This window comes from Perissodus microlepis, chromosome 5 (assembly GCF_051167445.1).
Source record: "Perissodus microlepis isolate ML-2025 ecotype Zambia chromosome 5, ASM5116744v1, whole genome shotgun sequence".
NCBI lineage: Eukaryota > Metazoa > Chordata > Actinopteri > Cichliformes > Cichlidae > Perissodus > Perissodus microlepis.
The window spans coordinates 28,928,235-28,943,857 of record NC_140465.1 but is presented as its reverse complement, the minus strand read 5'-3'; the positions used below and the strand labels follow the sequence as shown (position 1 = coordinate 28,943,857).

Genomic DNA, 15,623 nt, shown 5'->3' with positions numbered 1-15,623 from the left:
TAAGAGGTAAAAAAATAAAAAAAATAAACCACAAATCCACTGAAAAATGTTCTGCAGTTGTTTAATTTAATTAAATACATTCAGATCATCAGAGGGCTTCCCTCAGACCCCATGTCCTGTAGCTTAATTTCAAGGATCCCCCCCCCCCCTCCAACCATACAAACCCCGCCTAAAATGCCCCATCTCTGAGAGTACACTATGTACCTTCACCATTTTGCAAGAGTTAAAGGGAAAATCTGAAATGGATTTCTGTGCTACTTCAGGCTGGGGGGCAGCTGGAGCACAAGAGTGAGGACTGAAACAACTATTTGGCAGCACAGCGCAAAATACATCTAATATTAATTCCCTTCACCTTCAGCTGTGTGAAGAATAAGAGGTTAAACAAAAACTACAACATAGCACAAAAGAAAATCTATAACACTCGAGGGTTTAATAATTGTTTGCAGTGAAACCAGAGTATGTGATCACTTTCTTTAAAGCTTAAGACAGACATAATAAATCAAGACATCACTGAGATGTTAGAAGAGATAAAAGGGGGAATGTGTAAAAGCCATACAGAAAAGGGAAGGCCTGTGTTTAGTAACCTGCTCAGGCAGTTGTGTGCGACAGACAGGCTCACACACTGCTGATCACATGATTTAAGGGAAACCGAACGTCTGGCTTTCTTCCTTTCACCCAAATCACACCTCCCTTTGCCCTAAACTCCCTTCCTTAGTCCTGCTCTTGCCTGCAGGGCCCGTCATCTCTCTGGGACCCCTGCCAGCACTGCTACTCGTAACGAGATAAGACAGAGTGAAAAGAATTATTTAAAGAGAAGGCTGCGAATCAAAACACGGAAGCACAGCAGGAAGCATTATCAGTTTCATTACCGAGGAATTTGGAGAAGGAAGACAAAAAAAAGAAGAAAAAAACAAAAAAAACAAAAAAACACACACCCACCCACACTACACAGTACACACATACAAAGATGTTAGGAGTAATTAGAAGCTCGGTCCCATCACAATGATTTGACAGTCTATGTGAGGAAGAGTACAAAAACTACGTGGAAGATGGCATTTACAGTTTTCACCTTCTTTTTATAGGTGCTTTGAGAGCCAGACAGCAAACATTTCCCACATGACAGGTTTCTTCAATGATTTGCAGACTACACATGATAACTAGAAAAGCAACATCCAAGAAATGCAGCATTCGAAAGTAGGTGAAAAATATGAACTATACACAGAAAACGAAACAAAGCACTTTTAAGCAAATATGTCACGCTTCTCCCGTGAGAGGATTCTCTTCGTTTTATACCACCATACACAGAAACTGAATCTTTTGTCCTTACATTTTTAATGATATTACTCAGTGTTCTAGGAAATGTGACTAACATCAATATTTTCTAAGTTGCAATAGTAAAAAATTAGTTCAAAGTATTTCTGCTGGGCTCCAGACAGCCGTGGAGACCGTAAACAGAGGGTGGGGAGCAAAAGCAGAGTTCAACATACTAGGGCAACAGGTGCAAGCGGCTGTGTGATAAAGGCCATCCGAGATGTTTGTCTTTCAGTTGTGATAATTTAAATTTAAATGCTGTGCCAGACTGTTTTTATGTTTGTTTTTTTTAGTATTATTAGATAGAAGGTAGTGTATCTTTACATCATACCCATACAGTTCATGAATATAGGCTGGTAACCAAGCTTCCTAGTGTTAACTACTCCAACAAACACTTTTTTTTTTACAGTCTATGACTGACACAAATGCCATTTCTAAATCTTCAATCAACTGCATCTAAAGGACATCGCTATTTCAGCCATAAGGAAATTTGAAAACAGTGACGCCACATTTCTTACAACATTGTTTGCTTTCAGATTCAAGATTTCTGTCAGTGCAACTGTATGATTATCCAAGTCTGACCACAATGTAGAAAAGATTATGTGTGACTCAGGTGTGCAAAGGTTTGACGTTATCAGTTCATCTGCCAGTATTGCCATGCCAGCAGTGATAAAAGGAGTTGATGAGGTTGGAAACCACCAAGTCTGAGAGACAATTTGGAAGCAGCTTTTAATTCCAAACCCTTCTAAGGAGGGAGAAAAAGACAACTGGGGAAGACGAGGCAGATACACCTGGTAAGAAAAAAAACCAAAAAAAAAACCAAAAACTGGCAGGTCTAAGCTTTTGACCACAGTCGCCAAATTATAAGAATGAGTCACTATTTAAACGGCTCAAAGGCAGCATGCAGATTTCTGTTGTCTGAGAAGGAAATCACCTGCAGCCAAAAGTCAGTTCAAGATATACCTTTCTGTAACATGCTTTGTGCCACACAAGCTTTTATGAAATATATACTTTGGTCTTTTAATTCTGCTACTCTTAACCCTGTTACATGTTTGCTTCTGAATACGTTTAAAGTAAGTTTTCCATGGTATATTTCATTCTGCTTTTATTTTATACATTTTCTTTTAAGATAATATGCAAATTAAAAAAAATTGAATTGCTTTCTGCAAAGCTCTTCTTTCTGTGAAAGGCAACACATAAATAAATGCTGCTTTCCTGCTGCTGGGAAAACATGAGTCATTTCTTTAGCTCGATCACTTTTTAATTGTTATGTTTTGAGTAAATTTGAGCGTTTGATTATTATACTCCACTACACTTATTTAATCAGAGAACTGGACAAGTTTTTGGTTTTGCCAAATTCTATATCTGTAAATGGTAAAATGGTAAATGGCCTGTATTTGTATAGCGCTTTACTTAGTCCCTATGGACCCCAAAGCGCTTTACACTACATTCAGTCATCCACCCATTCACACACACATTCACACACTGGTGATGGCAAGCTACATTGTAGCCACAGCTGCCCTGGGGTGCACTGACAGAGGCGAGGCTGCCGGACACTGGCGCCACCGGGCCCTCTGACCACCACCAGTAGGCAACGGGTGAAGTGTCTTGCCCAAGGACCCAATGACCGAGACTGTCGGAGCCCGGGCTCGACCCGGCAACCTTCCGATTACAAGACGAACTGCCAACTCTTGAGCCACGACTGCCCTACAACTAGATCTGCAACTAGAAATGATGGTGGTTTCACATATTCTTAGTTTTCCTTCCATATTAAAAGTTCTTCCGGTTTATTTTAAGTTTATTGAGTCTGTAGAAGAAAATTAATACTGCGGTGGTATATCAAGGTGATCGTGCAGGGAAACCAAACTGTCCTCAGACAAAACATCATTCATGTCAAGCTCTCCATGCGGGTGGTCGAGCAACCAGATGGATGCAGACACTTTGCAGTCATGCTCTACTGCGTGCATCAGGCATAACCATATCAGTAGATGACTGCACTAATTAGACATTAGCCTTTTTTTTTAATCTCCATTAATTGTCTGCTTTGGGAAGGAGGCCAAGCACAATGTCAATCTAAAGGCTTACAGTTCAAAAATGAGAGTACCAGTGCTGCTGAAATATAACCTATAACATCAAGCTGATCAGAATTGCATCAATGGGGGGATTCACATTTGACCCATGGACCGATTCAAGAAATATTTGAAGATATATAATCACAAACCACCTGTATCTCAAGCAGCTGTAAGGACACTTGAAGATAGTGACCACATTTTTATAACTTTTTTTTTTTAACCATAACGAAATAGTAACATTTGCCGTAAAAATTGCTCATTCTGAAAAAGGAAAAAAGAAAGTGTAGTTTCTTATATTGGGAGGTACATTTTTGGTCTAAAACAGACAAACAGACACATCTTTCTTGTTGAGATCCCAAAGTAGCATCAAACACTACTCCCTGTCCTCGACCCCTCCAGTGACCTATAAGCTTCATTTAGGAAGGAAAAGCTGCAGCGGTCCCTGCTTCATCATTAGCTTACTGGAAAGCCACTTAAGTGCTGAATGTGCAAGAGGCAGAGAGGGGAAGACAGGAGGAGATACAGCTTTACGCATAGTAAACGTCTGATCAGGAGGATGATACAGGTCAATAAACTAATCCTGAATAAATGCCGTTCCTGAATAAATGAATGAATCAGAGCTATAAAGTTAACAACTTCAAGAAATCACGACAAGTATCCAAAACAAAGACGCAAGAGAGGGTCTAATGGAAATGAGAGTGGTGCAATGACTGATAAACATCATGGAAATTCTGCTGGGCAAAAATGTTAAATTACATGATAGTCCTACAGGCCCGTCTGAATGACGTAGACTACCTGCAAATTTCAGAGTACTTCCTGTACCTTCTCAAAGTGGACATACAGGAAGCGAGTGGAGACGACCCAGATGGTGCAGATACAAACCCTCCTCCCTGCTGGCACACTGGCCACACACACACACACACACACACACACACACACAGTTGGATAAAAGCGAAGCTCACAAAGCTCTCACTGCTGTTGCTGAGACTGCTCTTTCACTACAGTATGAACAATAGGTGGTAGGTTTTTGGATTCAACTGTAACAAACCATATCTTAAGCAGCTATGGTTGTGGATCTCTAAAACACAAATTGTATTTCTTTATAAAGATACGAATTTTAAATTAACGGGCAGGAAAGTTTCCACTTCTAGCCACAGACTGTAAAAAAAAAACAAAAAAAAAAACAAAAAAACACAACAACAACAACAACAAAAAAACCAGACGGACAAAGCATAACGTGCCTGGAAAGTGAAGCCAATGCAGATCTACCATTAAAACATGTATTCTTTTCCAATGGCCAGAAGCTCATCTAGTTTAAAAATAAAGTAAATAAGTCTATGAGAAAATGGCAGTTGGTTGCCTTTATTTGTGACCTCAATAAACATTTTAATTTTGCCTTTGTGCTTGTCAGCTAGTTTCAAGTTTTATTCAGCAAAACATCACATTTATGTGGTAGCAGGTAGCAAGCGAGGGAGGTAATGGGCATAAAGAGAAGGTGACTGACATTCAGTGACATGCATCAGCAACTACCAAATGCACATAAGGCAAAACTTTCTTTAACTTTAAAGAGACAACTAATTGGAGGTACTGATACCACTCACTGAACCATGAGTGAATGGTATATACAATAAAGGGCGATGCTTTTTACCAAGCTTAAAATGACCACTGGTGACCAACCACCAAATGAAAAGATGTCAAATCCAAATCCAGTTTATTTATATAGCACGTTTAAAAACAAAAAGTTTGCCCAAAGTGCTGTACAGAAACACAGGGTAAAACACAAGATACAACCACTGACACTCACATAAAACATAATAAAACACATAAAAACCATATCAACTCAAGCCAGTCTGAACGCTATCGAAAAACGGTGTGTTTTCAAAAGCATTTTAAAAACAGGAAACGAAGATGCCTGGAAACTGAAAAGGCTCGTTCTCCTCTACGTTTAAGCCTTGATTTTGGGACAACCAACAGCAGCTGGTCAGCTGATCTGAGGGTCCGTGAAGGAATATAAGGCTGAAGTAACTCAGAAAGGTATGGGGGAGCAAGACCATTAAGGCATTTATAAACCAGTGTTAGGACTTTGAAATTAATTCTGTGATGAACAGAATAGCTGTGGGTACCAGTTAAGAGGCGGGCAGCAGCATTTTGAATGAGCTGAAGACGAGCAAGAGATCGTTGGCTGACTCCAAAAAACAGTGCATTACAGTAGTCAAGCAAATTATTCTGTGATGCGGCTTTTAGGTGGGACTGCCATTGACAAATGGCTATCATGAGTGTGTAGCATCTCTCAGTAGCTCTAACTAGAGCAGGGCGATATGGCCAAAAATATTTATCACGATATATATTTGAAAATTTGCGATAACGATATAACTGACGATATAATTGATGCGAGACAAAATACAACTCCACAACATTACTAGCGCAAAAAGACAACCTTCCATTTATTTTCACTTAAACAAGAAGCTGGTTTTTATGTACATTAAAGCTTTATAAAAATGTAACAGTGCAAATGCAAATTCCTTGCTTAAAGTTTAACCAAAAGGCATTTCCAGTAGAAATGGGCTGACATATCCTGAGCATAACCATGTATAATATCCACTGAAGTTAAAAAGAGGTGCTTTGCAACATTAAACTGCAGTGTGCAGTACGTATTTTTCGGACCATAAGGTGCACGGGATTATAAGGCACATTAAGCGAAACAAAGCAGTCAGATAAATCAAACTTTATTAAACTCATTCTTCTTGCTTCCTCCACTTCTGTACCATTGATTCATTAATGTTGAATTCTCTGGCAGCTGCTCTATTCCCATGTTGTTGCAGTATATTAATGACTAACCTTGTATTGTGGATGGATTATCTCAGTTGTTTTCCTGACTGAAGTTTAGTCCATTTACAGCATCCTGCCATGCGATTGCATTTGTCTCTAACTATCAGGAACCTTAACGTTAACTTTTATAAGTGGAAAAGTGTTAGCGTTCATCCTTCAGCTTCACTGTTTATGTTATGCTAACATAGCTGTGTCGCTAGCGATCAGGTAGCACATCATTATATACCAGCTAGCCCAACTTCAGTAACCCTACAAACGTCACTGCTGTTTAGTTTCCTGTCTTCATTTGTGTTGGACGTGATAGCAGAGCTGTACGTTTGAATTTTTTCAGAAATCTCAGTCAGAACATGCAATATCATGCTTAGGTAACTAGCGAAACTAGCGAGCTAACTTCCGCTAGCTTCCTGCTAACTTCTAACTCCGTTAAATGTAATACATTTTGTTTTCATGGATGCCTGGAAGTTAAACTTCATAGTTACACCTGGTAAAGCAGCAATGCTGATCATTTTATTAAAGATGAAAAAAATGAAACAGTTTTTAACTCTCAGTGATGCTGCAGTGTTCGTTTGACCTGAAGCATACGGAGTTTAGGACCCAGATTACTCCCAGATTTAAGAGCATCTTAGTCCGACAAATACGACAATAACGACGGCCGCTTGCATGTTCTGCAAAAAAATGTGCTTTGTCGTGTATCTGACGGACAAACACCAAACCAGTTCCACATCACTGAAGTTGCACCATTTTTACAAACCAATTCTGGTTCATCTGTTTCACTCAACAATCGGCCATGTGCGTATGAAAACAAAGGCACTGCGCATGCGCGTTTTACTCATATTCTATCTCGATATTTCATTTTCCTATCGTTGCCTAACATTATACCGGTATTACCGTGAACGGTATAATATGGCCCAGCCCTAGCTCTAACCATCATTTATATAAAAGCTATGTTTCTAACAGAGTGCCTATATGAGAAATAATGTCTTTCAAAGACTTACATTAGGTAAGTTACAACTAACTATGAATTTGACCAACTAAAAGCACTTAGTTCTCATGACACTTTCTGAGGACTGACGTAATGCTGGTGGAGAAAGAGTTATTTATATTTACTGAAGAGTCAGTCATTACACAATGTACCTTAAAAAATGCAGTTCCTTGAATGGCCAGTTGGGGCAAAAATAAGCATGTTTACAACCTGGTATAAAAAATGGTTTTGGTCTCAAGGGTGAATTTTCATTAACTTGCTCTTAAAATTAAAGCTTTACATTATTCATTATTGGGGCTAGTGAACTCAAGGGTGAACTGCAAATATCTAACAAATAATATGGCCCAAGAAATGTGTTCTCCAATTTGGGTGAGTGCCTAATTAAAATTAAAATAGCAGGTATCTATACAATACACCCACAAAATCTGTGGATTCACTTTACAAACCAAGATCCCTAATATTAGCTGATAACTTAGCACTACATGATAGACTGAAAATAAAAGACAGATGTGGTTTTCTTGGCATGGCATTGGTTTATGCAGTCAGCATTTTAGTGTTTAAAACTGAATGTGAACACTGAGTAATGAGACAAAGCACACTAATATGATAACAACTTGTCAATGACATAAGCAGGAGGCCTGCCTCAGCTTTAATTACTTTTTAAAACTTTTGGAGGACAACAATTGACCCCAAGAAATATATTATTTTGTATTCAATGAGCCTTACAAGCTGCAACTGAGTACATACACTTATCAGTAAAGTCTGAGGCCATCAGATCAATTGAAGCAAAGGGCAGTTTTCCCATAGGCTTCCAAAAAGGTGCTTCTTTTTGAAACCACAATAGTCACTTCCTGCTAGCCAATGAAAAAAAATATACACTTCAGTTTGGCACTGGCTTCACTTTTGAGACATGGAAACTACATCCACCTTTTATATAGGTTATATGATCCTAACATAAAATCTGCAAAGGTCAAGGCTGTCATTCAAACTTTAAATAATAATTTTAAAGCTTAAGACATGGCTGTGTTTTAAGAGGAATTTTCAACAGTACGTCTACACTGTATATAAGCTGAAAGGAAGCTCTCTAAAATGCTGCCAAGGTAAAAACTACAGCCCTTACTTACTGTTACCAAGTAACCATTTATTTGCAGCAACACTTATTTTCTGTGAAAATTGAGGAAATGCGAATTTGTTTGATGTGATGTATTTTGATTAATTTTATTGTCAGTAATGAATTTTCATAAGAATCTGTGTGCAAGAAAGATAGAGAAGTAACCCATAAAAATTGGATGATTTGGGCTCTCAAAACAAAAAGTGCTACCAAAGTCCTCAAATACTCAATCTGCTTAGCACAAAATCAACAAAGTATGCAAACAACAATTTCCCAGATCTTACATGCTGAAAAAGCCCTTCTCAACTTCACACAAATTAAGCAATTATTTAGCTGTAGTGCACTGAATTTGTACAATTTTAGGGCAAAGTCTAAATTCTTGCACCTACACAAAAATCTAAATTTTAATGGAAAAAGTAATAGCACTACCTGCTGACAGGAGTACATAAACAACTTTATCACTGACCTTAGAACATCATCATGTGGGTGAGATGGCTCTCCAAGCACAGTATTATAAGAACAGCTGAAAGCAGTGTGTCCATGATAAGAAAATATCAGTTTTCCACTAATTCCAGGATGTGTCTGAAATGCTCTAGCAGAAGTAAATACAGAAGCAATATACACAATGATGTGGAAATGTCACTTCAGATAGTAATGCCGGGAGAGAACTGACAGGACGTCTTCTACAACAGGCCACGCCCTCTTTGGAAAGAACGGCCCTGAATGCTGGCTCATAACAACTCAGCAGTTTATTTATAACATCCCACAGTGAGTGAGCTCATGAGAATATCTTCTCATGCAGGCTGCACACACCTGTCCTGAAATACAGGACTCCTGTTCTGTGAGAACCACCAGCTGGGTACATACATTACATAGGTGCATAGCATTGAGTGTGACTGCATGCCTGGCCACATTAAGGGAGAGAGACATGCCACTCAAAGAATCCTTGGAAATTTATGGGTGGATTATGCAACAGCAAAGATGGTGACAGACGTGCAAATCCCAGGGGGGAAAACCTTGTTGGGGCAAAGTCCGCAAACCCTTTCAGCAGGTTTTTATCAAATTATACTACTGATTCTCTATATAAAGAGTGGGTCACTGAAATAATCACCCTCTGCACCACTTACTGCGATAGTTGATGCAAGTCCAAGTGTGCCTTAGAATTTTACATCAACCAAACACTATTACTCCAACTGCCTAAAAACCAGTTATTGAGGCATTGGTACACATCAAAGGATCTGATCTAATACAGAGGATGTAAGCAGATCGCTTCCCAGCGCAGAACAAATCGCAGATAGCTAAACTGTAGGTACCATGTTAGGTCGATATGCTGCAAAGGTGTTATCAAAAGACAACATATAACAAAAAAAAAAGCTAACGACACTCTAGCATATAGGCTGTTTTCTGCAATTATTGACAGATCTGCACCAGGAAATTTTGCCATAAAATCTTTCAACACCACTGAGTTACTGGGCACAGAAGCACCCTCTATTTCAACTACACTACACGACTACCTTACACCACATACCAGTATATATTTGTTTTGACTTATTTGAGTTGAGTTGTATTATTTTTACCTTTTTAAATGACCTCCTATAATTATTATTTTTTATTTACCCTGTGCTTCTTTCTTTTGTGTATTTATGAGCTTTGTAAATGTCATATTCCACTGTTCAGACTGCTGTAACATGTATTTCGCATCTTTGGGATAAATAAAGTAAATCTTGTATGCAGCCTTGATGCACGCTCAATCATCTTCATGTTCAATGTTCATCTCCTGCTGACCACTGAAATAACAGCTGATTTTAGATCCTGCTTCAAAATAACTAAGTAAATAAGTTCCCAGAGGCATATAAAGACAGCAGTCAAGTGGCTTCTACAGGAATTTTCAAGACACTTCTTTTTTTTAATATTAAGGGCACAACCACTATTTTAAAAACTATTAAAATTCTAAAGACAAAAAGGAGCAAGTCTAGAAATTGTGGAGTTAGATAGGGGAACCAACAAAAAAGATCAGGGGGCAAAAAAATAAGGAGAAACCCTCAGTTTTCTCAGCTGGCTCAGCAGTGGGGTGAGGTGAGCTGAGGGGGGATGGAAGGAAATGAGGGGGGGCTGAGGCAGGCTGGGTGACCTGGCCCTTTGTTGGCAGATGGTGGGAAGCGCCACCTTGGCCTCTCTCTCTCTGAATGCTAAGCAGCAGTGCCATTGTCTGGCAAGTGTAGCAGCAGACGCATGCGCTCGGGGCCTCTCTGGCAACCAGGAACAGACAAACTGCCCCCCCACTCCTCCATCACACACATGTTCCCCCACAGGAACCACAATGACACACAGCAACTTCGCCAAAGAAGAAATTCCCACACACAAGGCCAGACAGAGAGTAATATGATCCCACTCTCCTGACCTTAGAGGTCACAACAGAGTGAGAGGTCAGCCTAGTGGCGACACTCAGATGGTCTGTTTACATACAGACATAAAACTCAAACGCTGTACAGTCTAGTGTATTCACAGGAATCTGTGAAGTAACAGGGAAGGCCCAGAAGAAATTGGCTTAGTTTATTTTACTGTTAACTTCACTAATTTGATGCAGATACAGTTTAATTTAGACTGCTATTTCCTCGTGATAAAATTTAATACAAAACCACTGCAGAATGCAGACTCCAAAATAACTACCGAGGTGATCACCTCTTGAACCTACACCATCAACAAATACACACCCACATTCATCGGTCAAACATCGGAACCAACATTTACTCGTCTCCTTGAGTTTGTTTATCCTGCTGAATGACATCAGCCAGCATGACTTTGACACTTATATATTTCAAAAGAAATTCTATTTCCTGTCTGCAGCATATATGTTGAAAACAACAAGAAAACAGGGCTTTGAAGTGGCAACAGGTGTAAAATGATCTTTTTCTGAATATACCCAAGTTGTTTTTAGAGCCCAACACTAAACTGAGTGGTTTCAATAACAATAATAATAATGATAACGTATATAAAATACTACAAAAGAGTAATAAAAAACCTGTACCATGTGGGACCTTCCTGCTGTGTATGATGTATTTAAAAATAGTGCATTGTCAAAGTGAATTGACAATTGCATTTCTGCTCTCTGGATAGACTAAAGTGTATTTTATGCTTCACTAAATTAAATCAAAAATCAATAAAAATAATTGAAAATATTTGTTTATCATTGGTCTGATTATTTCTCTTTTGAAGAGAGCCCAAAGCGTCTTTTTTATTGCTTAAGAGCTGAAAAGAAGTTAACGTGCCATACCAGGCATTTTTTTTAATCAATCAATAACAAAAGAACAAGGAATGATCAGAATTTCAGTGAAAGTAATACTCATTGTGAACCCTATCCATTTTCTGACACTGATCTGGGTTATAGGGTCACAGTATAATAGTGTCCCTTATCAGTCACCTCTGCCAGTTCTTCCTAGGAGGACACCAAGGTAATCTCTCAAGAGTGTCCTGAGGTTGGCTCTGGGTCTCCTCCTAATATGGACAAACCCAAAACACCAAGATGCCAAGGACAGCCTCCTTGTCAGGTGCCTGAACCATCTCATTTGCCGCTCATCTATGTGAAGGGCTCTACCTTACCATGGTGCTGGGTCATGGGATATGTAGGGGAGTGCGGGTGGGGTCTCCATGCCCAAGTGGTCCCAGAAGCTTTGTTGTCATGAGTTATTTGCCCCTAGTAGGACCTCCCTAGACAAACTTATCTTAGGTGAGGGACCAGACTAAGTGTGATTCAGAAAACCCCGCTAAAGAAAAGGAATTCAGTGAAGCCATTTGCCCTGCCCAGGATTCCGGGGCCCCACGCAGGAATCAGGCCTATAAGAGGACCTTCGGTGGGCCCAGCCCGAAAGAGCCACATGAACCCACCCTTCTATGAGCCTTCCATCCAGAGGAGCCACTGGGGTTCAGTGCAAAGTGGACGCCACTCAGGGAGAGAGGTCCTGGCAGTTTAATCTTGTTGCCATAACTAGCTACAGGGACATTATAAAATCTTTTCCCTCTAAAAATCACATTAATTCAAGTCAGTTTTACCACAAATTTAATCTCAAATAATCTCATAAAGTAACCAGCAATAGCACATCATACCAAATAAGGCAGCATGGTTAAGCTAATTTTTAATAACCATAACTTACAGTTACACGCAAAAAGTGGATTCCTGTTATCTGTCTTTCTTAAACAAAGTTTAAAATGGATAAGTGGAGGTGGTGTATTTTTGTACTCAGTCAGTAGGCCCTCACTATCATGCACCTGAAAGTAGGTTAAGCAAATGTAGCACCAATTACAAAGAGCTTGAGAGTCAAAAGAGGCCATGGCACAGCAGATAAAGAGAATGTTAATCTTTTCTGTTGTGTCTGGTTTACTGACAGACAAATCAAAAAAATCACAACATGCAACAAATCAAGAGGGACCTTTATACTACCACCTGCTACAACCAGCAACCTGGTGCCCCTTACAGATGTCATAAACACAAGGCGGCTCTGACTGTGGGAGGCAGGAAATCAGGTTGAGCCATCACACCCCAAAGCCACAGCAGAAGCTGTCAGATCACAAAACAGATACATCTCTCTGCCACCGGCAGCCAGGAGACATCAACTTAATCCTCTCACACACACACTACTGACACCATGCTGTAAATAAAACACAAGCTGACATAACCACTATGACTTCACCAAATTGAGGGTAGAGATTAAAACTGGGCCATCCCCTAGTACACCCAAAGGAGAGTAAGAGCACAAGGCCGTAATAATTATTATTATAAACTTTTTATATATAATTACACAGTGCCTGTTAAATATTTGGAGACAGATTCTCAGGAGAACAAACAGAAATGGTTGTGAAGGAATTTTAAAGAGATTTCTCAGCTGACTGTAATCATACCAAACCAGACTTCATTATAAGAGTCAAGACGGTCATTAAAACAAGCGAGCATCTTTCTGACCGCTGTCACCATGACAGCTCAGCTCTGGCACTGACAGGCCTCTCCGGATGCACAAATAAACAAAACGTTAATGTAAAACTGGAAGCTGTGTCCATTTCCCACAAGCCGGGCCTAAATCTTAGGCAAGTACCATTAGCTCCGTTACATATAATAAAGCCACAGGAAGCTGCACTGCTTTGCGACCCTGCATTGACGGACTTGGGCACTTGCTAGCATTAACTAGCTGGCACCGTGCAATAACTGCACCTTGCTAGTCAACAACCAAAGCTGAACAAAGCCGGTAACCGGTGTTGAGATACGGTGATAAAGCTTTACTGTACCTAATAGTACCTCTATTTAACATTATCATGTACCACCACTTTTATTGGAACATGCCAGTTATATCTGATAATCAGTGGTGTGGCGTCAACTCCCCCCAAAATTAAACTCGCATCTCCGTTAGCTTTGACAACCGGCTTCGGGAGCTAACGTTAGCACAGTTAGCTAGCTAATTGTCCCTCCCCTCCCAGCTCCCTCCAAACGAAACCATCATCCCCACGTCCAACCTCTGCTATTAATCACTAATTAAACATCTGTATGTGCTACAGTCACAGGGGAAAATTATGCATGAAAACACAAGTAATGTCTGCGTTACCCACGTCAAAGGATACTGGGGTGGCTGAACAGCGCCGGGCTGAGGAGCAGTTGGGGCTCCCGGCGGCAGAGACACGGAGGTCAGGGTAGCCCGCAGTTGGCTCGACGGAGAGGGGCCACTTCCAGGTCCGCTAACTGCGACAGCGGCGGGTTTGGGGACCACTTTCGGTGGCAAACTCATCGCAAAAAAATCAATAACAAATAAAAACAATATCTTAATAAATACTGATGCAAACAGCGCCTAGCCTGCATACATAGAGCAAGCGTTGCGGATTCTTGAAGCAGGCCCCAAAATCCCTTTAACGAACTGGGATAACGAAGCTCGAATAGCAACACAAACGTCTTTTTTCATGGAAAGTCGCTGTTAGGATCAGCGGTGCTATTCATGGGGACGGTGGGAGGTTTAGCCTCCCTCACCCGTCCGGAACCTCTGCGGATCCGGCTCGGTTCGTTTCTGTTTAAAAAAAAAAACAATCGCCGCGATCTTCAACCTCCCTCGGCGATCTACCTTTTCTTCTCGGCAAGTGTGTTTTCTATCATTTTTTTCGCACATAGATGAGAGACTTCGCCAACATGGCGTTGCGGCCGCTTCCAGCAGTCCGGGCAGGACAGATGATTCGGCAATCCTCGGCCAGTTACGGAATCGCTCGGGTAATCAACTAACCTTCAATCAAAACACGAAAACGGCGTGGCTGATGCTCCCCAAATGTGTTCCAAATCAGTTTTTCACTATTTTAAAATCCAGTTTGAAATTAGAATTAATAACGGTCTCATCACGACTGTAACTGCTAACTGTAACAAACCCGGCTCCTTTTATTACTATTAAAATAAATTAATGAGATTGCACAGGTGTTTATAGTAAATTAGGTGTCTGTATGGACAAAAATAATCATCTTACGTATTCGGCTATTGAAGTACCAGCGCTGTGCGTTAACACTTGTGTGTTATCACTGCCATCTACCGTTCTCGCGTTTGCGTCGCAAGGCATTTCCCTTAGATCAAGAATGCTCAACTGATTTACTTCATAAGTCACATCCCAATGTGATCTCAAGTAGGCATGACCAGTGAATTTAATCACGAATTAAAAGATCCCAATTCATTGTTCCTAATTCACCCCTTTTAAGTGCACGAATATCAAACAAATTTGGGACTAAATGCAACCCAAATCGACCAAACTTGTGCATTATGACCTGGGAATACCAGCATTACAACACAGCACTGATTTTTTAAATATTTTATTTTATTTATTTTTTTATTAAAGTGAGCCAGTGAAAGACCCTTTACCCCACTTAAAAATCTGAGACATAAGAAAAACAATTTGAGATTGCCTTCCTTATTCATCTATTCATTTACAAAACAGATGCCCAAGATGTTTTAAGATAGTCCAAGGAGGAATCTACATCTTGCATCACCTTAAAAGGACTAGCAGTACATTTTATTGAAAAATTTCAGTAGTTAATGACTTGAGTGCAGTACCTTAAGTTGGGAGGTGGTGAAAATAGAATTAGAGGACTTAAGAAAAATTGATATATGCAGCAGCTGTACATCCTTTCATCCTCTAGTACCCTGCACGCATAGGCAGGGTAATGACCATGAAGGAGCCAGAACATTTAGAAAAAAAAACAAAAACCTCAAGCTGTGAGCCAATTTCCGCCCTCATACTGTTGTTAGTTTATCTAATCATATTTTGCAATAGTTTCTGACAAAAATCAAAACCGGTCTACATGA

At 40.0% G+C, this 15,623-nt stretch overlaps 1 protein-coding gene across 18 annotated transcripts in view; it reads right to left on the bottom strand.

The window, feature by feature from the left end:
- Positions 1-14,534, bottom strand: part of eif4g3a (eukaryotic translation initiation factor 4 gamma, 3a) — a 68,996-nt gene extending 54,462 nt beyond the window's left edge. For 12 of the 18 annotated variants that reach the window (XM_084929190.1, XM_084929200.1, XM_084929202.1 and 9 more), the window contains exon 1: positions 13,901-14,534. In XM_084929190.1, coding sequence (XP_084785316.1) covers positions 13,901-14,076 — 176 coding nt within the window. In that variant the 5' untranslated portion in view covers positions 14,077-14,534. The remainder of the gene's footprint in view (positions 1-13,900) is intronic. The other 6 variants (XM_084929199.1, XM_084929203.1, XM_084929208.1 and 3 more) reach the window with 3 other exon arrangements.
- Between the last annotated feature and the right edge of the window lie 1,089 nt (positions 14,535-15,623).